This window comes from Eschrichtius robustus, chromosome 3 (assembly GCF_028021215.1).
Source record: "Eschrichtius robustus isolate mEscRob2 chromosome 3, mEscRob2.pri, whole genome shotgun sequence".
In the NCBI taxonomy this organism is placed as follows: Eukaryota; Metazoa; Chordata; class Mammalia; order Artiodactyla; family Eschrichtiidae; genus Eschrichtius; species Eschrichtius robustus.
Window position 1 is genome coordinate 185,480,857 of NC_090826.1, and position 27,342 is coordinate 185,508,198.

The following is a 27,342-nucleotide window of genomic DNA, read 5'->3' on the forward strand; positions in this document are numbered from 1 at the left end:
ATTTAAGGAGGAGATATGCAGAATAGCAGTGCCTCAGGTTAACTAAGTGTGTTCACATAACTCTTTTTGGAAAGCTCACTGGGGACCCACCCAGAGAAACCACAGTTTTAGGACATCTCACCTGCTCGTGAGCAGCAGAGGTTTTGCCCAAGGAAAATGGAAAGGGGCAAAGGAAAAATATGAAACAATTATAATGTTCACCTTTTAGGTGGTCTTGTCACTCTTTCTATGTGAAATGAATGCAGTCGGTTCCAATTTTATATAAGGAAGAGTGAGTCCATGTAACTTGAATAATAAATACCTCTAAAGAATTTTTACCATATGTAAGGCATTTGTGGTCCTAGGATGTTGAAAGTACCTTTTTATTTTTTCCTAATAGTTTTGATACTGATAATCAATGACGCTTGGTTTTTTTGTTTCACAGCATTGGTATTCAGGTAATTAGAACAAACTCTTACAAGGCAGTGGTGGTAATTGAGAAGTATTATCTTTATTTGATGTTAATGCTATTATGTTAGCCATTTTTAATTACTATCTTGGGTATAGAATATAAATACGGCACTTCACAAAGCCAACTTCAGAACTCTCGGCCTGGAAATACAGTAGGGTGTGAATAGTCATGCAAAATGATAGCGAGAATGTCAGGGGCCGTCCTTTGTTGTGTCATTCATGCTGTCTTCTTTTTTCCACGAAGCGCATGAATATTTCACATATCTGCATCCTCATCCCCTATTCTTCTTGACTAATTTTCAGACTGTCTGAATTTGCATTTCACATGGTAGCTGATTAGGAGATGCCGAGTGCAGCAGTGAAGCCTCAGCAGGCGGTTGCCATGGTGACCTTCAGCAGGATTTTAATGATGATACCACTAGTGGTTCGTTGAAGTCGGCCTGCCTGCAGGGCTACTTCACTGCAGCTAAGTGTGAAGTTGGATTTGCGGATTCTCAGCCAAGGGGCAAGTATCAAAGTCTGGCCCAGATAGAAGAAGGCCTTATGGTTGGGAAAGGAAAATAGATTACACCTTTTTACTTCACTCTATATAGTTACCAGTTTTGAAGAGAGATATAAAGCAAAACATGTTATATGACGTACTTTCCAAAAAAGATAGCACGGTCTCTCCGATTGGTAAAATTTGCTGTTGCACGATGATAAAACTGAAAGCTGTAATGCGTAGGTAAACAGGGAAACTAATTCTTGCTGAAGAAATGAGATATAAAAAATACAGACTAATGATCTTACTTTAATCTGTTCAGTTATGTAGAAAAGTTCTCAGAATAAGAGCTTTGAAATGCAGATGTGCTAATAAATATTTTCTCTCCTTAAGTAGGAACTCAAGTTGTTTGGAAAATAATTATACAGAATTTATGGTAGCAAAAAACATGAACAGACTTCATGCTGCCATACATTAACGGCATCTTATTATTCCTTTATATAGTAGGCTTTTTAGATCTTTAAAAAGTCCAAATTGCCATTTAGCTTTTTTAGTATGGCAAAATTTAGGAAACAATGAAAAGTGAAGTATAAAGTTTTTCAACAGTGAACTTTTAGTTAAAAGACCAATCCATTAGGTGTCAATTTTATAGCTCAAATGCTAACAGACTCTGTATCTGTTGGAAAACTAAACATTTTAAGCAAATTAATTTCCCACCAAATATCTATTTGAAAGCTTACCAAGTTGATTTAGCTACTGCTAAATTTTTAAGGCTCCCGCCCAAAGAGGACACACAGGGAGCATTTCATGAGAATGAAAGGCCTGCCTGCCAGCCAGCCTCGATTGATCAGAATCCTGAGGAGCTCTACAAGGTTTATTTCCAGATACAGTCATTCCATTTAGAACAGCTCAGAGTTCAAGAGCTTGGGATTTTTAAATTTCTTATGATCTAAGACATAGATACACTTAAGCATTAAAAACCAAAGCTGAGAAATAGTATCCTTTGGAAACATAAACCTGTATGTCAGAGATATTTCCTTTTGAATTATGCTGTTGTTATTATGTACAGTTCAGGATTCCAAACTGAATTATCTCAGCTGCACATGAATGATATTAGGAACGTATATATATTTGTAGCTGACTAAAGTATCTTTTTTTATGACTTTTGGTGTTCAGTATTCTTTCCTTTTCTAGTAGTGATCTCATCCATGTAGCAATAGGGAATTACTGTACTTAACAATAAAAATATTGGGTCAAAAAAAAAAAAAAAAAGGTAGATATTTTCCCTGAGATACCTCTTAGTTTTAATTAAACTTAGTATTGTTGGTGATTAAGAAATTAACATCAGTGAAGCAGACATTTATGGGACATTTGCTATGTCCAAGGAGTTGTAATTCCCACGGCCCCTCGTAGTCTGGTCTGGGCTGAGCTCTTCTGGCGTTCTGACCGCAGTGTACTCTCTTCTTTCCTGAACTCTGCCCATGCAGGTGCTACTAGAAGGCCCATGAGTTTCCGTCTTTCTGTGGGTGCTGTTTCCTTGCGTTGCAATGCTCCTTGCCCTGGTCTTTATCGGGCAAACTCATTGCCTCGAGAACAAACCATGGCCGTCATCTCCTGCATAAAGTTATCCTGCTCCCCTTTCTCCACCCCTCAAAGCCTCCTCCCTTGGCAGCCACACTGCATTATAATTGTTTCTTTCTTCATTGAGGTAGAGTTGATTTACGGTATTATATAAGTTTCAGGTGTACAACGTAGTGATCCACAGTTTTTAAAGGTTATACTCCATGTAAAAGTATTATAAAATATTGGCTATATTCCCTGTGCTGTGCAATATATCCTTGTAGCTTACTTATTTTATGCATAGTAGTTTGTGCCTCTTAATCCCCTTTTGTCCCTCCCCCCTTCCCCACTGGTAAACCACTGGCTTGTTCTCTGTATCTGTGAGTTTGTTTCTTTTTTGTTATAGCCACGTTTGTTTTCTTTTTTAGATTCCACCTATAAGTGATGATGTACAGTGTTTGCCTTTCTCTGTCTGACTTAACTTCACTTAGCATAATACCCTCCAAGTCCACCCATCTTGTTGCAAATGGCAGAATTTCTTCCTTTGTTCTGGCTGAGTCGTATTCCGTTGTGTATATGTACCACGTCTTCTTTGCACATGTGACTCCCCACTCCAGACTGTCTGGCTCCTGTAACTGCTTTTTATCTGTGTGTCTCCAGGGCCTGGCACACTAAAAAAGGTTCAGTGATTGATTGATTGATTGATCAATCAATTGAGCGAATGAGAGAGTGAGATTAAAGGAATAAATGAAAAGAATGAATGAACCAGTTAATGTCAATTGAATGAGTGAATGTTCTTACAGAACTCTCTATGCAGTGAGGAAGAAAATTACTCAAAAGACAGGTCAGAGGTATGATGTTTCCTTTTATTGATATTACCTGCTCTATGATTTTTTTCATTCTTATAAGCAAGCAACATCATATCTGGAATGTCCAATGTCCATTACTAGGAAATAAGGCAAATAGATTTTTTTCCCTTCACTTTCTATATTTAATTTACTTGGGACACACTGGGAGTAATCATCAGCATTGTGCATTTTCACTGTTGTTCACTGCTTTATCTCAGGAGAATCTAAATTTTCAAAAATAGTGAATAGTTTATTGAAAAGCATTTATATTATAGAAAGTGTAAAGTGTGGTTCTCTACTGAGTTAGTTCTTTTTAGCAGATATCTGAAAATCTGAGCACTAACACAATGTGAAATACAGATTTGTGTCTTTAATTTTTTTTTTTTAATTAAAAAATCCTAGCATACATAGAGAAGACACAGGAAAGGTTGAAGAGAGTTTTGCCTCAGCAGATTGGAAGGAAGCTCTGAGAAGTTGAGTAAAGAGTTTGCAGCTGAAAGTGAAAAATGGAAACGAGTAGAGAGAAGAAGAGTGTCCTCGGGCTGAGAAAACAGAGTAGGGAGAGATAAACTGAAGATTTGAAAACCATACTTGGAGTGAAAAAGAAACTTAAGTGCCTGTAAAACATTGGTGAGGTGGTTGAAGCTTTCTAACAAAGTGGACAGTGTTATGATGGCAGTGCTTGTGGATCTGAACTATTACGGCAAATGCTTATCTCTTTAGTAGTAATTTTACATTTATTATAAGTGACAGACTATTTTAGGACACAGTACTTGTGCTTACCTTGTAATTACATTTTTGAAAACTTGATAATTTAGTAGGTCTTACTACTTCTTTTATAGGTGAGGAAACCAAAATATAGGATTGGAATGAAAATTATTAAACCATTAATCAGTTTTCACATTATTTAATGCCTCTCTTGTTGTACATTAAATTTCTGTTTGTTTTGTGGCTTTATACCTCCAGCCCACAGATAGAAAAATATCAGTTACTATTAAAACTCAGTTAGTTAATGGAGCTACTTCTCGAATATGCAATTATCCTATAAAATATCAACCTAAGAGGTCACATCTAAAGAACTAATGGAGAATGGATGAAATCTCATAAACATTCGCCTCCAAAATGATCATCTTTTTTCTTTCATGTTATTAAATAACAATTTTTTTTTTTTTTTTTTTTTACTTTATTACTTCCATTATGATTTCTTCCTTTCTTAGACAATGCCACAGTTCCCCCTCCTCCTTTTTTATGTTTTTTAAGTTAGAGAAATGGAAGGCAGGAGGGAGGGGTTTTCCCAGGAATAGTTCAGTGGTGCACACTGGCAAAGTCTTCCCCACCACTTCACTCAAATGCATGAGAATTTCCAGCATCATTTTCATTATTCTTTTTTTTTTTTTTAATTGAAGTGTACTTGATTTACAACATTGTGTTTCAGGTGTACAGCAAAGTGATTCAGTTATACACATATATATTTTTCACATTATTTTCCATTGTAGGTTATTACCAGATATTGAATATAGTTCCCTGTGCTATACAATGGGTCCTTGTTTTTTTACCTATTTTATGTATAATAGTTTGTACCTGTTAATCCCAAACTCCTAGTTTATCCCTCCTTCCCCTTCCTCCCTCTCCCTTTTGGTGACCGTACGTTTGTTTTCTCTGTCTGTGATTCCGTTTCTGTTTTGTATATAGATTCATTTGTATTATTTTTTAGATTCCACATAGAAGTGACGTATAATATTTGTCTTTCTCTGTCTGACTTACTTCACTTAGTATGATAATCTCCAGGTCCATCCATGTTAGCACAAATGGGATTATTTCATTCTTTTTTATGGCTGAGTAATATTCCATTGTATATGCATACCACTCCTTCTTTATCTGTTCATCTGTCGATGGACATTTAGGTTGCTTCCATGTCTTGGCTGTTGTAAATAGTGCTGCTATGAACATTGGGGTGCATGTAGCTTTTTGAATTAGACTTTTTGTCTCTTGCGGATATATGCACAGGAGTGGGATTGCTGGATCATATGGTAGTTCTATTTTTGGTTTTTTAAGGAACCTCCATACTGTTCTCCATAGTGGCTGCACCAATGTACATTCCCACCAACAGTGTAGGAGGGTTCCCTTTTCTCCACACCCTCTCCAGCATTTGTTATCTGTGGACTTTTTGATGATGCCATTCTGACCAGTATGAGGTGATACCTCATCGTGACATTTTCATTATTCTTGAGACTAGGTAAGTATCGATTTTTCCGGAGTATTTAAAAATATAAGGATTAAAAAGCTTGATCCTTTCTATGCTTGATTATATATGAATAACAAAATAATAATGGTGAATTTTTAGTTGAACTAAACTGATTTCAGATATTTATAGGTTATTGTAGAGTAACTATTGTAGAGTATATATTTACATGGCTTTAAATAAAATTGGAATACCTAAATTTTTTCAACTTCTGAAATCACCGTTCTCTTTCACCCACGTAAGAAGTTTCTTGTTAAGGAAGGAAGGTCTGCAGCATTATTCCCATTTTACACGTGAGCAGACAGAGACCCAGAAGTAACAGAGCGAATACTAGACTCCAGGGCACCCCTCACGACATCCACTGCTTGTGCTGCAAGAGCAAAGGAAGCAGCCTGAAGGAGACTCTCAGGTTTTGTGTGAGTGAGTTCTACCCCAGGCTCGTGGGCTCTTCAGTGCCCTCTTTTCTGTCCCCACCCTCAACGCACCATGTCACCTGGGTGCCCCTTCCCGGGGGCAGTGTGTCTTGGGCAGAGAGGCAGGGTCGCAGCTCCCTCAGAGCACTCCTCTGCCTGGCCTGGCCGCAGCTCGTGGGCCACGCCACACTGAAGGGAAAGAATAAGGAACTTGCGCGGAAGGGTAAGAATGATTTTTACGTATTAGAATATGTGAAAACTACTACATGTATTTCAAATAAGGTATCAGAAGTGTCGATCCATGACATGCTAAACAAAAAATGTCATGGTTTGTTGTAATTTTATTAATGCTTCATTTCCCAAATGTTTACCCTTAAGGAAAGGAAAGGAAAGTACTAAGTGGAAGCCTTAAAAATTATAACTGGCTTTTTAGCCTCATATTTACAGGTAATTTCTGTTTATATTTCAATTCAGAATATGCTTAAAGAAGTTTTTTAAGGAAGTTGAGTCAGTAACAAAAAACATGACCTTTCTTTTAGCTCCATAAAAGAGCTACTTTATATAAATAAGAAAAAAAAATGCAAGTGCCAGGTACAGATTATTTTTGCATATTTTGAAGTTAAACTTTTTATTCATTTGACCAGTCTAAATAGTTCTATTTTATAGTTGCTACCTTCACGAATTTTAATACAACTATATAAATTTCCTGGGGTTCTTACTGGAAATTAACCATTGTTATTTAAATTGGTGCTAGAAGACTATTCCTAATACACTGTCCCAAGAATATTTAAATGAGGGACATTGTATTATATGGCACAAATAATGTTTGGAAGTATATCTGTTTTCACAAATATTTCTCTCGTTCTTAGAGTTACGTAATCCAATGCTAAGTGAGATGAGAGTATTTTACTTTAAAATGTAGAATGAGATATCTAATAATATTAAATATAATCTATAACTGTGCCATTATTTATTAAAATTAACTTAACATTGAGCGTTATCTCAAACACTATTAATAACATTTGATTTTCCTTCCTAAAAATGGTTTTAGTAAGTTTGAAACTCTCATCATTTATAATATCAATTGACCACCTTACTTAAAGTTGCCATATAACATTAGATCTTTAAGCTTTAAATGTTTCATTTTTGTTTAAAAAATATATTTAAGTAGGCCCTTTGTTCACGTATGCTTCTGACGTGACGCTGGGGACTTGCTCCTTGAAGACGAATCCAAAGTGGTGCCCCGTATTTTACGCATCCTGTGGGATCCCGTGAAACCATGTAACTTTCTAAAGACGTTTCACAGTTTTCAGAAGACACTGAATGATTTTTCTGTGGAACGGAGCCATAACATTACCTTGTAACGTATCTGTGTAGGAGGGCTTTCTTTTCCCTTCCCTCCCCCGCCAAGTCAGTCACTAGTGATGCTTTGGCATATGCATTGGATCTGCCTCCTCATTTTGTATAAACATCTAAAGCTTCGAAACATAGTGCGCGTTAATGTGTTAGACCCACTTTGGGGTGCTAAAATGTGTCCTTGTGTAGATGGAAACTGGGTGTGTCTGGGAGACTGATAAACCGTAACTGGTCTCAGAGGGATTAGGATGGGGTGGAAGAGAAGCAGTACCAAGAGCAGGGTCTTTGTTACTCTATCGAGAGTTGTGTCCGTGACCTTGCGCCACGATGCACAGAGAGCCCTGTTTTCATCACCTGTATGCAACTGAACTTGATGCTTAAGTGGGTTATCGCCCTGACAACAGTGACTGTTAACACTCTCTTCTTTTAATATTTTTGGTACCAACCTATATGCTTTGATATTTCTTTAGACATATATAGATCAGAATATATTTGCATTTTCTCTGCTTCATTCGTTAATTTCCATGTGGCTTATGATTTCATAATCCTTTAGAAATGTTGGAGAGAATTCATTTTATTTTTATTTTATATGCTTCTCCTCCCTTAAATGTTTGTGTTGCTTTTTAAATGTCCCTTAAACATCTGCATTACACAGTTATTTCTTCTCTGATTTTTCTGAAGGCTCCTACATATTCAGACCTTTATTTTTAACTTGTCCTATAAAACAATTTAAAAACAACAACAAAGTACGTGTTTTTACAAACATGTAAAGTAATGCAAACTAAACAATTTTCTCGGGGTACCGTAAACCATGAAATGTCTCTTTTACATACTCCTGTTTATTTTTATTAATGTAATATCTACTGATTTTGGAGTTATTTCTATAAAGTAATAAATGGAAAGCTAATTCCCTCAATTTAAACACAAAATTTTTTTGAGCAAGTGATTGCCTGACAATATTATTAGAAATTAAAGCCTGACATATAGGAATATATATAAAATTCTTAAAGTGATTATATGAACATATGTCTTCCTTGAACGTAGTTAATAATGTAGTAGTACTTAGAATCATCTCAAAGTGTTATATAGTTGTTCAGGATTTTTAAGGTAGTTTCTTCCAGAGGTTTGCAGGAACTGTTTTGTTTTTTTTTTTTTTAATGTAAGACTAATACTGAGGGAGATCACTAAGATAATTATTTCTTTTTGATTATGTGTAATGTCTGACTGATAGAAAACTTAGAGGCATTTTTTTTTATGATTCATCATGTCACTGTGTAAATTCATAACCTGATATAAAAAAATTGTTCCCTGTGAAAATTCAAGTACATTTTCTTTGGAGGTAGTCACATTAGAATATAGGAACAACATAAGAGATGGTATAGTAGGGTTGAACAGTCATTAATTAGAGGAAGAGAAAAAACCCTTACCTTTGCTAGACAGTCTCCAACTTTTTAGTTGTTAAATAGCTAAAGTGGGTCCATGGCCATTTGTAATATAAAAGTAGTAAGTTATTTGTTGTGATTTTTTTTTCTCCCCTTGCTTTGCCAAAAGACTATTGCAACTGATTCCCCCCCCCCCCACTAGTTTAATATGTCTATATAGATGTATCTTTAGAACAACCAATAGTTATATCAGAGAAAACTCTATCAAGTTAAGAATTCGGGCCTGTATAAATCTCCCATAACATGTTTACAATCCACCATTTTTCTAAAAGGATTTGAGATAACTTACAATAAAAGACACGACTTACAGGTTATTAAAATAGAACAGAAGTCCAATTCAGGACCAAGGAGAGAAGGGGCATGTACATATACCTTGCCTCCCAGCCAACAGAGCCACTGAGGCAGATCTGTGCATTTCTGTCATGGCTCTGCGGAAAACAGTAAGCAAACCGTTTCTGTGTTTAAGGAGCAAGTGTACCTGTTCTTCAGAGAGAACAGAGTTTTCTCCTACTAAGTTATGATAGGAGTATCTCCTGTAAGGGTCTGTGAGTGATATACCGGCATTGTCTTACACAGCAATTACACAATAAATACCTAAGTGATTTTTGGTAAAAGCCAAAGGCAAGCATTAAAGCATGGTTTTGGAAAGGTGCTTTAGCAGCAGGATGAACCAGTGTGCTCCCACCATGCAGCCTTCTGGTGGCCCAATTTGATTAAAGGGTACATCATAGATGATCCAAAGTTACAAGGGTGAATTGTATTCCTTACCAGGTCTTCTCTAAATTTTCATCCTCTTAGCAGGTTTGATAGGAGCTGTGTAGCACACATCTCAGTACTCTCTGAGTTCACATTTTTTGAATAGTCCAGTCTTTGAATATTCAGTACACCATTATGTATTCCTTGACAGAGACCTGCAGTGATAGGTTCTATTCTGCTGATTTACTTAAGGGAAAGCAAGCAGCAAGTCAGGCTGACACCTTTGTTCAAAGCTGAAGCATCTCACCACCTTAACCCACGTGACATCACTTTCTAGTGGTAATGATCTGAAATTAAACCATTGAGTGTTACTGGATGATCAGTATGTGTGGGAAGCTGCATCAGGCATCATCACGAGGGATCCAGAGCAAAAGGCCAAGCTGGTAAAAGGACGCAAGCTCTCAGTGGAGGAGTGTTCCGGTACCGTAGTGGTGGAGACTGTGACAGGAACAGTGCGTCTTCTCAGCCAGTAGGACTCAGCTGGTGATTGTTGGGCAGGGGGGCAGGAAGTGTGATGAGGGTCTGTACAAATTTCAGATTCTGGCTTCAGAAATGGGAGGCACTGCCCAAGACAGGAAGAACTGGTCTGGGGAGATGAAGAATAAGATCTCAGTTCTGAATGAACACGTTTCACATGAGGTGTTAACGTCTGTGTGGGTAGATGTGTTCAGAGGGCAGTGGTGGGGCGGGTGCATGGATGGGGCCCCTGAGGAGGTCTGGTGACCCTCGGTGCGCGGCAGTGGCTGCAGCACAGAAGAAGACGACGCAGGATAAGAAGGCGGAGGGAAGAGGGAAAAGGGGTAAGGAAAGCGCTTTGGGGCCCACCGGCACTGGAGGGATTGTCAGAGGATGACAAACCTTAAACCTACACAGAAAATTAGAAGGAAAAGTCCGAGAAGCTGGAGGAGAACCAGCAAGGTGTCAGGGAGCCAGGGGAGGAGGGACTCGCAGCCAGGGCACGGCGGGCCGTCAGCCTGGCAGGAAGGAGGAGGAGGAGGCCGTTAGATGTAGCGCCTGCACACGCCGCCCGCCTCGGCCATGGTGGGGCAGTGCGCTGCCGCTGGGGGTGAGGGCCCGAAAAGGAGGCTGCAACGGGCTCAGGAACTCGAGGTAGTGAGTTCAGATTCTATTCACCCTTGAGCTTAGTTTTAGAGCAAATAAATGAGGTGCAGCAGCAGTTAGGAGGAGTTCCGTGGACAGACTTAACTGTACTTACATACTGTGGTGAAGGAATCCGCAGATGAGGAGAGACTGAAATTTTAGAAGAATAACAGACTCAACATTCACTCATTAAATATTCATTCAGAGCCACCTGGGTCCTAGTTACTGATGTGCAAAGTTCAGATTCTGGAAGAGATTCCAGTGACAGAATTGAGAAGAGAAAAAACGATTCTTCTGATGCTGAAGGAACAGGTGACGTGGCTCAGGTGAAGATGCCAAAGAAGCGTTGAGTCTCATAGTCTTGAGACACACGCTCAGTATCACAGAATATTGAGTAGAGTTCCCTGTGCTATACAGTAGGTCCTTGTTGGTTATCCATTTTAATGTCAATCCCAAACTCCCAATTTATCCCTCCCCCCACCATTCCCCCCAGTAACCATAAGTTTTCTAAGTCTGTGAATCTGTTTCTGTTTTGTAAATAAGTTCATTTGTATCGTTTTTTTCTTAGGTTCTGCGTATAAGCAGTATCCTATGATATTTGTCTTTTTCTGTCTTGACTTCCCTTAGTATGATAATCTCCAGGTCCATCCATGTTGCTGCAGATAGTTATCATTTCATTCTTTTTTATGGCTGAGTAATATTCCATTGTATATATATGTACCACATCTTCTTTATCCATTGATCTGTCAGTGAACATTTAGGTTGCTTCCACGTCCTGGCTATTGCAGATTGTGCTGCAGTGAACATTAGGGTACATGGATCTTTCTGAATTATGGTTTTCTCCAGATACATGCCCAGGAGTGGGATTGCTGGATCATATGGGAGCTCTATTTTTTGTTTTTGTTTTTCAAAGAACCTCCATAATGTTCTCCATGGTGGCTGCACCAATTTATAGTCCCAGAAACAGTGTAGGAGGGTTCCCTTCTCTCCACACCCTCTGCAGCATTTATTGTTTATAGAATTTTTGATGATGACCATTCCGACTGCTGTGAGGTGATATCTCATTTGATTTGCATTTCTCTGATGTTAGTGATGTTGAGCATCCTTTCATGTGCCTCTCGGCCATCTGTATGTCCTCTTTGGAGAACTGTCTGTTTATATATTCTGCCCATTTTTTGATAGGGTTGTTTTTTTCGTTTTTGACATTGAGCTGCATGAGCAGTTTGTAAATTTTGGAGATTAATCCTTTGTCAGTCGCATTGTTTGCAAATATTTTCTCCCATTCTGGGGTTTTCTTTGCTGTGCAAAAGCTTTTGAGTTTAATTAGATCCCATTTGTTTATTTTTGTTTTTATTTCCATTACTCTGGGAGAAGGATCAAAAAAGATACTGCAGCAATTTATGTCAGAGAATGCTCTATGTTATGCTCTAAGAGTTTTGTAGTATCTGGTTTTACATGTAGGTCTTTGGTCTATTTTGAGTGTATTTTTCTGTGTGGTGTTAGACAATGTTCTAATTTCATTCTTTTACATGTAGCTGTCCAGTTTTCCCAGCACCACTTGTTGAAGAGGCTGTCTTTTCTCCATTGTATATTCTTGCCTCCTTTGTCACAGATTAGGTGACCATAGGTGCATGAGTTTATCTTGGGACTTTCTGTCCTGTTGCATTGATCTATATTTCTGTTTTTGTGCCAGTACCATACTGTTTTGATGACTGTAGCTTTGTAGTATAATCTGAAGTCAGGGAGCCTGATTCCTCCAGCTCCGTTTTCTTTCTCAGGATTGTTTTGGCTATTCGGGGTCTTTTGTGTCTCCATACAAATTAAAAAAATTTTTGTTCTAGTTCTGTGAAAAATGCCATTGGTAGTTTGATAGGGATTGCATTGAATCTGTAGATTGCTTTGGGTAGTATAGTCATTTTCACAATATTGATTCTTCCAGTCCAAGAACATGATATATCTTTCCATCCGTTTGTGTCATCTTCTATTTCTTTCAGCAGCATCTTATAGTTTTCAGAGTACAGGTCTTTTGCCGCCTTAGGTAGGTTTATTCCTAGGTATTTTGTTGTTTTAGATGTGCTGGTAAATGGGACTGTTTCCTGGGTTTCTTTTTTGGATCTTTTGTTGTTAGCGTATAGAAATGCAACAGGTTTCTGCGTATTAATTTTGTATTCTGCCACTTTGCCGAATTCATTGATGAGCTCTAGTAGTTTTCTGTTAGCGTTTTTAGGATTTTCTGTGTAGACAATCATGTCATCTGCAGACAGTGACAGTTTTACCCCTTCTTTTCCAGTTTGGATTCCTTTTATTTCTTTTTCTGCTCTGATTGCTGTGGTTAAGACTTCCAAAACTATGTCAAATAGAAGTGGTGAGCAAGAGTGGACATCCTTGTCTTGTTCCTGATCTTAGGGGAAATGCTCTCAGCTTCTCTCCATTGAGCATGATGTTAGCTGTGGTTTTGCCGAATATGACCTTCATTATGTTGAGGTATGTTCCCTTTATGCCCATTTTCTGGAGAGTTTTTATCGTAAATGGATGTTGATTTTTACCAAAAGCTTTTCCTGCCTCTATTGACAGGATCATATGGTTTTTATTCTTCAGTTGGTTGATGATGGATTCACGTGGATTGGTTCACGTGGATTCACATGGATTGATATGCAGACCTTGAAAATTCCTTGCATGCCTGGGATACCCCCGTTGATCATGGTGTATGATCCTTTTAATGTATTGTTGGAGTTGGTTTGCTAGTATTTTGTTGAGGATTTTTGCATCTGTGGTCATCAGTGATACTGGCCTGGAATTTTCTTTTTGTGTGATATCTTTGTCTGACGTTGGTATCAGGGTGATGATGGCCTCATAGAGTTCGGAAGTATTTCTTCCTCTGCAAATTTTTTGAATAGTGTCAGAAGGGTAGGTAGTAACTCTTTTCTAGATGTTTGATAGAATTCGGTTGTTCAGTTGTGAAGCCATCTGGTCCTGGACTTTTGCTTATTGGGAGTTTTTTAATCACAGTTTCAATTTCAGTACTTGTGATTGGTCTGTTTATATTTTCAATTTCTTCCTGGTTCAGTCTTGGGAGATTATACCTTGCTAAGAATTTGTCCATTTCTTCTAGGTTGTCCATTTTATTGGCATGAAGTTGCTTGTAGTTGTCTCTTAGAGTCCTTTTTATTTCTGTGGTGTCCGTTGTAACTTCTTTTTCATTTCTAATTTTGTTGATTTGAGCCCTCTGCCTTTTTTTCATGATGAATCTGGCTAAAGGTTTATCAGTTTTGTTTATTATCTTTTCAAAGAACCAGCTTTTTAGTTTCCTTGATCTTTGCTATTGTTTTGTTTCTATTTCATTTATTTCTGCTCTGATCTTTATGATTTCTGTCCTTCTGCTAACTTTGTGTTTTGTTTGTTCTTCCTTCTCTCGTTCCTTTAGGTGTAAGGTTAGATTGTTTATTTGAGATTTTTCTTGTTTCCTGAGGTAAGCTTGTATTTCTATAAACTTCCCTCTTAGAACTGCTTTTACCTCATGCTTTCGTTTTCATTTGTCTCTAGGTATTTTTGGATTTCCTCTTTGATTTCTTCAGTGGTTGTTTAGTAGCATAATGTTTAGCCTCCGTGTGTTTATGTCTTTTACAGTTTTTTTTCTTGTACTTGATTTCTAATCTCACAGCATTGTGTTCTGAAAAGATGCATGATATGATTTCAATTTTCTTAAATTTACTGAGGCTCATTTTGTGGCCCAGTATGTGATCTATCCTGGAGAGTGTTCCATGCGCACTTGAAAAGAATGTGTATTCTGCTGCTTTTGGATGGAATGCTTTATAAATGTCAAGTAAGTACATCTGGTCTAATGTGTCATTTAAGGCCTGTGTTTCCTTATTAATTTTCTGTCTTGAAGATTTGTCCATTGATGAAAGTGGAGTATTAAATTTCCCCACTATTTTTGTGTTACTGTCGATTTCTCCTTCGTATGGCTGTTAGTATTTGCCTTATATATTGAGGTGCTCCTATCTTGGGTGCATATATATTTATAATTGTTCTATCTTCTTCTTGGATTGATCCCCTGATCACTATGTAGTGTCCTTCTTTGTCTCTTGCAACAGTCTTTATTTTAAAGTCTGTTTTGTCTGATATGAGTGTTGCTACTCCAGCTTTCTTTTGATTTCCATTTGCATGGAATACCTTTCTCCATCCCCTCACTTTCAGTCTGTATATGTGTCCCTAGGTCTGACGTGGGTCTCTTGTAGACAGCATATATACGGGTCTTGTTTTTGTATCCATTCAGCCAGTCTGTGTCTTTTGGTTGGAGTGTTTAATCTGTTTATGTTTAAGGTAATTATTGACATGTATGTCCTTATTGCCATTTTGTTAATTGTTTTGGGTTTGTTTTTGTAGGTCTTTTTTCTTCCCTTCCTCTTTTGTTCTCTTCTCTTGTAATTTGATGACTAACTTTAGTGTTGTGTTTGGATTCCTTTTTGTTTTTTTGTGTGTGTGTCTATTGTAGAGTTTTGTTTTGTGGTTACCGTGAAGTTTTGGTATAGCAGTCTTTATATAAACAGATTATTTTAAGTTGCTTGTCTTTTAATTTCAAATGCATTTCCAATATCCTGCATGTGTACCTTCTCACGATTGCTGGTTGTGATATCATATTTCTGTGTGGATGATTTCCTACCTTTACTGTATGTTTGCCTTTACTGGTGAGCTTTTCCATTCATAATATTCTTGTTTCTAGTTGTGACCTTTTCTTTTCCGCCTAGAGAAGTTCCTTTAGCATTTGTTGCAAAGCTGGTCTGGTGGTGCTGGATTCTCTTAGCTTTTGCTTGTCTAAAAGCTTTTGACTTCTTTGTCAAATCTGAATGAGGGCCTTGCTGGGTAGAGTATTCTTCTTTGTAGGTTCTTCCCTTTCATCACTTTAAATATATCATGCCACTCCCTTCTGGCCTGCAGAGTTTCTGTTGAAAAATCAGCTGATAACCTTATGGGAGTTCTCTTGTATGTTATTTTTTGCTTTTCACTTCTTACTTTCAATATTTTTTCTTTGTCTTTAATTTTTGTCAATTTGATTACTGTGTGTCCTGGCATGTTTCTCCTTGGGTTCATCCTGCCTGGGACTCTCTGCACTTCCTCGACTTGGGTGACTGTTTCCTTTACCATGTTAGGGAAGTTTTCAGCTATAAGCTCTTCAGATATTTTCTCAGGTCCTTTCTCTCTCTCTCTCTTCTCCTTCTGAGACCCCTATAATGCGAATGTTGGTGCATTTAATGTTGTCCCAGAGGTCTCTTAGAGCGTCTTCATTTCTTTTCATTCTTTACTCCTTATTCTGTTCTGCAGCAGTGATTTCCACCATTCTGTCTTCCAGGTTACTTATCTGTTCTCCCTCAGTTACTCTGCTCTTGTTGCCTTCTAGCGTATTTTTCATTTCAGTTATTGTATTGTCCATCTCTGTTTGCTTGTTCTTTAGTTCTTCTAGGTCTTTGTTAAACATTTCTTGCGTCTTCTCGCTCTTTGCCTCCATTCTTTTTCCGAGGTCGTGGATCATCTTCACTCTCATTACTCTGAATTCTTTTTTGTGTTGATTTCCTATCTCCACTGAGTTTGTCTTCCGGGGTTCTATCTTGTTCCTTTTTCTGGGACATAGTCTACTGCCTTCTCATTTTGTCTTACTTTCTGTGATTGCAGTTTCCATTCTGCAGGCTGCAGGGTTGCAGTTCTTGTTTCTGCCGTCTGCCCCCCTAGTGGATGAGGCTGATCTGAGAGGCTTGTGCAGGCTGCCTGGTGGGAGGGACTGGTTCCTGCCCACTGGTGGGTGGAGCCTGGTCTTTTCCCTCTGGTGGGCAGGGCCATGTCAAGGGGTGTGTTTAGCAGGCAGCTGTGGCCTCTGGAAGACTTTCTGCTGATGGGTGGCGCTGTGGTCCCGCCCTGTTGGTCATTTGGCCTGAAGCATCCCAGCACTGGAGCCTATAGGCTATTGGGTGGAGCCAGGTCTTGGTGAGAAAATGGTGGCCTTCAGGAGTGCTCATGCCAATGAGTACTTGCCAGAACTGCCGCTGTCAGTGTCTTTTTCCCCACAGTGAGCCAAAGCCACCCCCCACCTTCGCAGGAGACCCTCCAATACCAGCAGGTAGGTCTGGCCCAGACTCATATGAGGTCACTGCTTTTTCCCCTGGTTCTGGTGTGCACGAGACCTTATGTGTGCCTTCCAAGTGTGGAGTTTGTTTCCCTAGTCCTGTGGAGTTCCTGTGATCAAACCCCACTGGCCTTCAAAGCCAGATGCTCTGGGGGTTCCTCCTCCTGTTGCCAGACACCCAGGCTGGGGAGCCTGACATGGGGCTCAGAACTTTCACTCCTCTGGGAAAACCTCTGTGATATAATTACTTCCAGTTTGTGTCTCACCCACCTAGCGGGTATGGGATTTGATTGTATTACGATTGCGCCCCTCCTTCCGTCTCGTTGTAGCTTCTTCCTTGTGTTTGGATGTAGGATATCTTTTTTGGTAGGTTCCAGAATTTTTTTCTCGATGGTTGTTCAGCAGTTAGTTGTGATTTTGGTGTTTTCATAAGACGAGGTGAGCTTACATCCTTCTACTCTGCCATCTCGTCTCCTCCCCCCGGAAAAGTCTTTATGAGAAAATAAACCACGTATCTGAAGGAGATTGAGCCACATAAATGGGGAGGAAAAAGCGAGTGGTGGGTTGTCCTGGCTCCATCTGCCGTGGGTTTCTGCTTCGCCTGGTGTCCCTGTGAAGCCTGTCCCTCTGCTCAGGCTGCTCAGCCACCTCTCCGTTTCCCCCACTCTTGGTCCCTTCCCCTTTCGATCACTTCTGGCTCTCGTCTTCCACCCGGGGAGCCAGAGAGCCTGTCTCCTTCAGCTGCACCTGCATTGGTCTGTCTGTAATCCTCATGGCGGGAGCATGTGAGGGCCAAGCATTTGCTACAGTAGGTTGGAAAGTTCACCCTATTCTGAATTACTATGCAGGAAAAGTGAGGTTTTTTTGACTAGCCTGAAGGGTGCAGCAGTTTCATTCAGTCAAAAAATGGCTATTGCATCTGCTTGTACCTTGGTTAAATAGAATTAATTTTGGTACCACAGTTATCCTTTCTGCTCCTTTTATCATTTTCATCTCTAAACAAAATTTCTGACAACTAGGTGACGTGTTAGAAAACATTGTCTTTTTAAATATAAGTATCGTTATAAATAGTTTTCCTACTGTTTTCTATATTGTGTGTAACTGGATGTATTTGTTTTTGTTTTAATGGGTAAAATGCCAACCTCTTTCTGATTTAAATCTCTCTTAGGTCACCATAGTAAGATGCCTTGTGTACGGCCATACCCCTTAGAATGTTGAATACTATCCTCTGCACCATTGCAAAGAATAGAAATTGAAATCCTCAGACCCTCCCAGTGGGTCTACCATTAACCGTCAGCGTTGTTGAACTTCTAGATGTGAAGTTGTGTCATTAAACTTCTTTCTGGTAGAATCATATAACCTAGGGGCTAGAGCTAGAAGAATCCTTATAGGTTATCTACTCCAGCCTCCTCCTTGAATAGATGAAGAAATAAACCTCGGGAGACAGTGCCTTACCTCAGGGCGCAGGGCTGCAGGTGCCGTGAGCGAGCCTGGCTTCCACAGCCCCGTCCGTCTCCTCCCCTCCTCTCCCCTCCTCTGGGGGCCTCCTTCCACACACCTTCTTTCCAGCTGACTTTTCTCACTGGTGGTGGCCTTCTTCGTCGCACTGTTAACAGACTCAGCCCAGATTTTATCACCAGCTTCTGTTTCCTCCAGATGAAAAAAATCTTCATGGTGGAAGTTGAGGACTGTGAAGAAATTACAGTAATTTGATAATTTAAGTGCTTTTATACTGGCGAAAAAGAGTTAATGCAAGTGTTCAGAATATCTGAATAACTTCTAAAGATACACTTAAATGCTAAAGAATCTGGTTCTTCCTCTTGATTTGGCTTGTCATCTGGGAAAGACCAGATTACGAAGACGTGTGTTTTCATAAACCCTGGCACTTAGAATTAAGAATAAAATTCTGTATTCTTCACTCATTGGCTGTAGGATCAGACGGAAGGATATTTTCTTAATTTGTCGAAATGTGCTTTTTTCTGTGATGTATTGGGTTCTCCAAAAAGTGCCTTCAGTTTTTAAGTAAAAATAAAAGACACATTTTTCATTTTCACCAACAACTTTATCAAACAACGTATTCACCCTTCTGTTCCACTACCTTCTGCCAATTTTCAGGCAACTTCATAATTCCATCTTCCCAAAACTTTTTATGTTTTTGAGTAAAGAACTGTTCCAGGTGCCTTTTACAGTCTTCTGGGGAATTGAAATTTTTTCCATTAAGAGAATTTTGTAAAGACAGAAATAAATGGAAATCCGAAGGTGCAATGTCTGGTGAATATGGTGGATGAATCAGAACTTTCCAGCCAAGCTGTGACAGTTTTCGCCTGGTCATCAAAGAAACATGCGGTCTTGCGTTATCCTGATGGAAGATTATGTGTTTTCTCTTGACTAATTCCAGACACTTTTTGTCGAGTGCTGCTTTCGGTTGGTCTAACTGGGAGCAGTACTTGTTGGAATTCATCATTTTGTTTTCCAGAAGGAGCTCATAATAGAGGACTCCCTTCCAATCCCACCATATACACAACATCACCTTCTTTGGATGAAGACCGGCCTTTGGTGTGGTTGGTGATGGTTCATTTCACTTGCCCCACGATCTCTTCCGTTCCACATTGTTGTACAGCATCCCCTTTTCATCGCCTGTCACAATTTGCTTTAAAAATGGAATGTTTTCATTACGTTTAAGTAGAGAATTGCATGTGGAAATACCGTCAAGAAGGTTTTTTTTCACTTAACCGATGTGGAACCCAAACATCAAAGCAATTCACATAACCAAGCTGGTGCAAATGATTTTCAGTGCTTGATTTGGATATTTTGAGTATGTTGGCTATCTCCCGCGTGGTATAACGTTGATTGTTCTCAATTAGTGTCTTGAGTTGATTGCTGTCAACTTCAACTGGCCTACCCGACCATGGAGTATCATTCAGTGAGAAATCTCCAGCACCAAACTTTGCAGACCACTTTTGACACATTCGATCAGTCACAACACCTCCATACACTGCACAAATGTTTTTGTGCGTTTCAGTTGCATTTTTACCTTCCTTGAAATAATAAAGCATAAAATGCTGAAAATGTTGCTTTTTTTCTTCCATCTTCAATATTAAAATGGCTACACAAAAATTTACCAACTTTGATAAGTCTTTTCTTAAATGCACGCTGATATGACAGGTGTCACATACAATCTAACAGAATTGTTTTGGATGAGGTTAAAGACAACTAAGTGCTACTAGAGCCATCTTACGCAGAAAACCAAACGAACCTTTTGGCCCGCCCAATAAATAAGTAAACCTCAGTCCTCTCATCTATAAAATGAGGGTATAAGTACTACTGCATACAGTTGAGAATTAGAATACTATTTGTTACTTAGCTTGCCTTTAATTTATTATTCTTAGTTTGGAGGAGTGCTTTTACTTTAAAACTAATAAAAACTTTATATATATATACAAATATATAAATTGGTTTATGATAAATGTATGCGATAGCCATTTATCCTAATTTCCTTGTATAAATTTAGATATACAGTAAGCTATTAAAATTTAAACTTACTATCAAGGCTATTGTAGTAAACTCTAGATCAAATAAATGTGTAGAGATCTTCAGTTAATTTGGAGACTTAAGAGTTTAAAACTTACTGTCTTTCATGACTTCTGTCTTCTGATTAAACTTCTTTGAAAGATCATAAGATCATTGTAAAGCCTCTGATTGTGGAGAATGCTCCTTGCTTGACCTTAACACTCACCAATGAATATACTTCTTAGATCCTTCAGCTAATTGTAAAGTTATTGACAGCGGTCACATATATTTCCAGCCAAGTAAACATTTAGCAGAACACTTGCCCTGTAAGCCTGTAGCTGTTCAAAGTGTGTTCCTTGTTACTGTCCGACCAGAGTGGTTTCCTGAAGCAGGTTGTCTGTTCTGTCTTTGCAGCTGCGGCAGTTGGTGAACATGTGCATCAACCCAGACCCAGAAAAGCGACCAGACATCACGTATGTGTACGACGTGGCCAAGAGGATGCACGCCTGCATGGCCAGCAGCTGAGCGCATGGACGGCATGGAGGACGTAAGCAACACGAGTTCAAGTATTTCTGTGCAAATCATACCTCCCTGTTCTTGGGTGTTAAGATTAATATTTCAGAGCTAGTGCGCTTTGATTCCTTAACCAGTTTTCATCTAAGCTTCATTTTGTACCAATTTAAGTCACCTTCTTGCAAACCCCAATGACTTTGGGATAATCAGACTGCGTGTTAGGAGAGCAAACGGAACATGATGGTTTTTAATGGCTAAAGATTTTCAGAATTATTTTGAGTGTTGTGCTGATAAGTCGTGTTCAGATAGACTCTCAGTGCCAATTGTTGGTGGCTCAGCTTGGCCCCATTGGGACAGACGTGCAGCCTGAGGAAGGTATCTGAACATGTGCCTTGTGTGCTGCTCTCCAGTCATTTATGGACGTTTGAGATGAACACAGTTGTGAACTTTTGTGATTATTTTATTTTTAGAAGTTTGAAGTATGTGTTTTAGTTCTTAAGCATTGTAGCTTTCAAATAGGATTCTTAAAGATAAATGTAGACATGAACTATTTGAGAAGCATTTAAAACTCTTATAGATTTAAAATAGCTTATACATTCAAAAGGCAACTATTAAATGTGAAAAGATTTGGGGATAAAAATGTGAGTCAGACACTGAAGAGTTTTCTGCTTTATTCTGTTTTATTTTAATATCTTTGAAATTCTCCTTGCATTAAAATGGTATAAATGAATCCATTTAAAAAGTGGTTAAGGATTTGTTTGGCTGGTGTGGTAGTAGTTTTCCAAGTTGCACATTGCCCAAGGCTTTTTTGTGTGTTTTTACTGTTGTTTGTACATTTGAAAAATATTCTTCGAATAATCCTGCAGTACTATTTTCAATTTCTTTATAAATTTAAATGCTCTACTCATTGTACACTATTGTGTAAGCATATGTTTTTATTCATAGATTTTATTGAAGTTCTGATTGATCCCCTTCAGAAGTTTTTTTTTATTCTTCAAGTTACTTTCCTATTTATATTGTATGTGCATTTTATCCACTAATGTTTCAGATTTTCTGACAACATAATAACCTTAAAAAAAATATTTGATATACCAACACTCTTCCTGGATTGAAAACATTTTTTTTCAATTTTGAAAATTTGGGCCACTGTGTATGCATGTGCCTTGTCTTGTTAGGAAGAGGGATGTGCACTGTACTGTAGCTGTGAATGTCGATACTGTTTCAATTCATCCGACAAGGTTGTAACTTTAGAACATGTTTAAAGAAATGAAAACTGGCCACTACCACAAACAAACAGCATTTTTATAAACATTTCTATTGAGAAGCTTTTAGGCAAAGTACTGTATTCGTGCATAAAGATAACAGAGGTGGTAACACTTCGTTTAGTTTAAGGAAATGGGCAGAGTTTAGTAAATGCTGTCGTGGAGATGTTTTCCCTGAATGCCTTCATGTTAGTGGCGACCAGCTCCTCCCAGAGTTGTGAAGCCAAAAGGCGCGTGGCAGTCACTGCCTAAGGACGCCATGCCACCATGTAACCTTGGGACAATAATCCTGCCAACAGGAAACCCTCATCTTCAGAGAACACCTACCTTTAGCCCATGTAACTGCTGGTTTTATTTTTTTCCATAGAAGTATTTTTCTTACAATCATTTGAATACTTCCGAGTCATTTGTAAACTTTAAAAATGTACAAAGGGCAAAAGTGTAAACTTTTTTTCTAAATTTAGTCAGCTACAGTATCTTAATCAATCAGTTGTGAAAGGAGGGTAATTTTATCCCGGGACAGGCAGAGGAGAGCTGGTCATTCTGTATGTGAGGGCCGGGCATGCCGTTTCTCCCAGATTCTGGTGACTTTGGCCGCACTGGACGCCTGCACCCTCCTCTCCAGAGTGACGAGGGGAATTGTTTCTGTTGACCATTAGTGTCATGTTCATTTTAATGTAATATGATTCATGGAGATGAAATGTTCTCTAGTTGGAACAGATACACTCCTTTTTCTTGCAATCTTTAAAGATACATGGATCTAAAAGTCATCAGCTTAACCCCTCACAGGACTTCTAAGCAAAGATTTAAACTTTTCTTTTAAGTGAATCTATCTGCTGGAAGGAAATAGTTGGCAAGAATTTATTGATCAGGGAAATCCATTATTGTTTTCTACATATGGAAACTTTTTGTTTTGGATATTGTATCTTTATCTAAGTGTTCATATTTTTCTTGCAGAAACCACTGCACATAACAAATTTTAATTTTGAACGGGATCATTTCAAAGAATTATGAAGATGATTAATTTTTATAATCACCTATAAAATGTTCTCTTTGTATTTCTGTTTATAAGTAAATGTTTGTATTGATTAAGTAAAACATTTGCGTTGATATGAGGAACAGTAAAATGAAAGGTACAGCTGATTCTAACCCTTATTTTAGACTTTGGTACCAGTTCCCCAGGACACAACATGGGGTGACTTTGTTTCGTATGCTGAGGTTTAGGAATGGTGGATGAAGCGTATCCCTGTATAAATAAAGTGCTCAGCAATGTGCAGTGATTGTGAATTTAGTAAGATAGGACAGCCACTTCATGACCGCTTACCATTCTACATAGTGTCTGTTACAAAACACCATTCTTGTATCAATATACACTTCAGGTGTTGCTGTTAACATTTGCTTATTTATTTTAACCAAAATGTTATTCATATTAAATATTTTTCTTTAAAATGAATGTATTATGTTTATAACCCACGAATGCATAATTATCATATGCCTCCTATTTCAATAGTACTGTAATATGGACTTCTTTTGTGAAGTACTTTTATTTTGTTATGCTACCAATACACATACTAAAAAGACTCTGTTGTTAGCTTTGAAATTGTATAATATCCTAATATAAATAAAAATATAAAATTAAAAAATAAGTACAATAAAAATTTTTATGTATCTGTGATTTTTTTTTCCTCTAAAGTCTACCACTGTTTATTTCACTTAACACTTAATCTACAGAAACAGTTCTTATTCATTTCCGTAACTCTATCAATCATTTTGGAGAAGGCTAAGAATTAAAACAGTTGACGGTGGTGATGGTGGAGGGCTGACAGACCCTAAGAAGTAGGCTTTTAAATATGCATTCAATAATGAAGGCACATCTTCACCTGTCCCTGTTCTCTTTGGTACATCATTTGCTGTCTTTGAGTAAAAGAAAAGTTTCTTAAAATTATAAAAGGTGTCTAAAACTCAGGCAACAGATTCTATTCCTGTCAGTCAGTCACTGTAGTATACCCCTAATAATATTACAGATAGTTGGAATGTTCTTCTTTTCACATAGGAAGTGACAATCGCTACCATGCCTGGAGACTTGGAGGCCGAAAGATCCTAATGGGGTAAAATCTGCCAGGCTGGTAGTAGAGCGAGGGTTATACCTTACACATCAGGATCACATTCCCAGTAGCTTGTGGTGAAGTATAGCTCATTTTATAACCTAGGACGGATAGTAAGGAACCTGCAGCCTCACCGTGTGTGTGCATGTGTGATTGTAAGTAATAGGAAATTTTAGGTTCAAGATAACTGTTGTTGGACTATTTGAAATTTTATTTCAGATGTATGTTTGTTAATTAGAAAAGTCAGTACCAGGCATCTATGTTTACATGGATTATTAGTTGGTACAGCTATCTTTACCACCAAACTGCTGCAGTAACTAACTTTAAAATCAAAATGATGACATACTGACAAAGATTGCTGCCACAAAACCTTACCAGAAAGCGTCCATGGAGTTGTTACATTATCTGTTTTCTCTAATTTTAATCCTTAAGAGAGAAAAATAATAGAGTAAAAGAGAACTTGAAAGTTAATATTTGTAACCAGGGGTTTTAAAGTAAATTATTTTCATTGCGAATATTACAATGCATAGAAAATAATTTTTTTCGCTCCCAGAAGCATAATCCTGTTCATAACGTTATTTCTCTGATCCTCACTTTTTCTCAAGTATAAAGTAGGGATGTAAATTCATAACACTACAAGAGAATTAAATTGCAATACATTTTATAAAGGGCTAAGTGCAATGCCTGGTACCAAGCGAGTGCTTGCTAAACGGAGCTGTTGTCAACACCATATGCCTCTTTTCTGACCCCAGTCTTCATCTACTTTTGCCTAATTCTCTCCATTCTAGGCCCACAGGACTGGTTTTCCAAGAGCCCCAAGTTCTTTCTCACCTTAGGGCCAGTACAGCTTGAATAGCTCTTCCCCTTTGGCCAGAAAGTAATCCTCCTACTCTTCCATGGCTGACATCAAATGAACTTTTCCAGGAGCCACTCATCCTATACTTTTCCTCTGGTGCCGACCCCACTGCACCCAAATGATTACTTGTGTGACTCTTGGTTAACTTGCACTCTGCTAGACCCTAAGCTCCAGGAGGACAGATGCTTCCTGTGTTGTTCAGTGTGGTGTTACACACTTAACACGGCGCCCCCCCTCGTGGTAGTCACGCGGTTTATTCTTCTTGAATTAATAAATAGTATAGTGTTTATAGTGCCGGAAGTGGCGCTAAGTACTCCAGGGGGTTGTGCAAAAACAGCAGCAGTCAGGGAGGGACAAGTAAGGACGTAAAAGAATCAAAAACAGAACCTAAACCAGAAGAAAACCGTGAAGTTATCAGCTGCCAAAAGTTACAAAGAAATTAGGATAATGAGGATTGAGATTGGGACCCTGGACTTAATGAGGAGGTCATGGTGATGTTCAAAGTGGCCGACTCAGTAGGAGAAGAGTGGAAAACGAGTTGGGGTAAAAATAGAAAAGATGACATATGGAGAAAAAGTAGATGGTAACCAGGAGTAGTAGTAGCTCAATTTTAAAGATTAAATGATGGTTAAGAGAAGTAGCAAGTGAAGAAACTGAAAATAATATTAGATCGGGAGTGCAGAGGTGATAAAAAAAAAAAACGAGATCAAAGAATTGCTCCACTAACCCCACCAGTGTTCACTGAGCATCCCCATATACCAGACCCATAATACAGTCGTGAGCAAATGTCTCTGTTTCCATGGATTTAAAATCAAGTCCGTCTCTGGAAATATGTAAATGTAAATTGTGATGAGGAAGTTTCCTGTGGAGGAAAAGAGACACTGCGGAGGTGACATTTAAGTCCAGACCTAAAACATGGGAAGGAGTCAGTCCAAGAACAGACAAGGGGAAGATCCTGGAAGGCAGAGGAAGAATGCCTGGGAAGTTTCAGATGGGAAGTAGCTTGGCTGTCCAAGAAGCGAAAGATGAGGGGGGGGTGAGGTGGGGTGGAGGGATGCATGGTGGGTTTGCAGGTGTGTATTTTCCCTATACTTGCAACAAGAACTTGGTAATATAAACAGGAAAAGAGTTTATGATAGCTAAGAATTATAAGGTACCTAGAAATAATTGAAAAACATATAAGACCTATATGAAAGAAATTATAAAATCTTGTTTAAGAACATGAAGAAAATCCTGAATAGAGAAAGAGGCCGTGTTTTGGATGCGAAGGTTAAATATCAAGTACTGTATAATGTTTGTTAGTAGTGCATTGTTGATCCAAATCTCATAATTTCTTGCAACCAGATAAAATGATGTCAAAGTTCATATGGAAAAATAAATATATAAAAAGAGCCTAAAAAGTTTTAAAAAATAAAAATAGACTGAACTTGACTTATTACAGTATAAAAAAACAAACAACTAATACTAAACTTTCATTGGGTTATTTGTATGGAAATATGTTAATATAAATGTTTCAGACATTACATGAAATTTCTAAAAATCTTGTATTTGTATGGAAATATGTATGGAAATATGTTAATATAAATGTTTCAGACATTACATGAAATTTCTAAAAATCTTATATGTTCTGGTATAATGTTATAAGTCATAATCCTAGTTATTACTTTAAAATGTATATCTCAGAAATAACTAATTTTCTTGTCAACTGCATTATTATGAACTTTCATCAAATCTTTAACTGTGGTCATTTTTAAGTCTTTTCTCATTTACAGACAGTTCTGGGTGTACTCTGATGCTTTTGCAAATATGTTCCTATAAAAGGGTTTCATCTTCAAGAAATTCATGGAAAAGACTCTGACAAGTACAGGTTTCTGGTAACTGACTGTACTGCTGAACTGAATGAATAAGCATTTTCAGAACTCTAATGAAAAACTGATGAACTCATAAAAGTGCTAACAAAAGATCAAGATGAAAAAAAAATTAATTACATGGGACTGAGCGAACTGATGAGGATGATTATAATTTTTGTGACTTTCTGTTTGAATTAAAAAAAAAAAATCCCACAAGGACTCAGAGGCAAAGAATATACAAATCAATTTTCACTGCAAAGTAAAGGAGCTGTTACAGTGGAGGATTACTGGACTGAATGTCAAGATTATGACATAGTATGAGTGTGTTTCATGTTTGGTAATTGCAATCATTGTTGCTTTTGTTGTGGTCATCCATTTACAATGCTTGGTGTCAGTCTATTTATCTCTTGTAAAAATAAAATACAGTGTGTGTGTGTGAAAAAAAAAATAATCTATGAGGGAAAAGAATCTGAAAAAAA

General features: G+C 38.1%; 1 protein-coding gene across 3 annotated transcripts in view; it reads left to right on the forward strand.

Annotated features, from left to right (window-relative positions):
- The window catches only part of NEK7 (NIMA related kinase 7), a 136,482-nt gene extending 113,483 nt beyond the window's left edge, over positions 1 to 22,999 (forward strand). For all 3 annotated transcript variants that reach the window (XM_068541856.1, XM_068541854.1, XM_068541855.1), the window contains one exon: positions 20,692 to 22,999. In XM_068541856.1, the coding sequence (XP_068397957.1) occupies positions 20,692 to 20,802 (111 nt within the window). In that variant the 3' untranslated portion in view covers positions 20,803 to 22,999. The remainder of the gene's footprint in view (positions 1 to 20,691) is intronic.
- Positions 23,000 to 27,342: the final 4,343 nt, after the last annotated feature.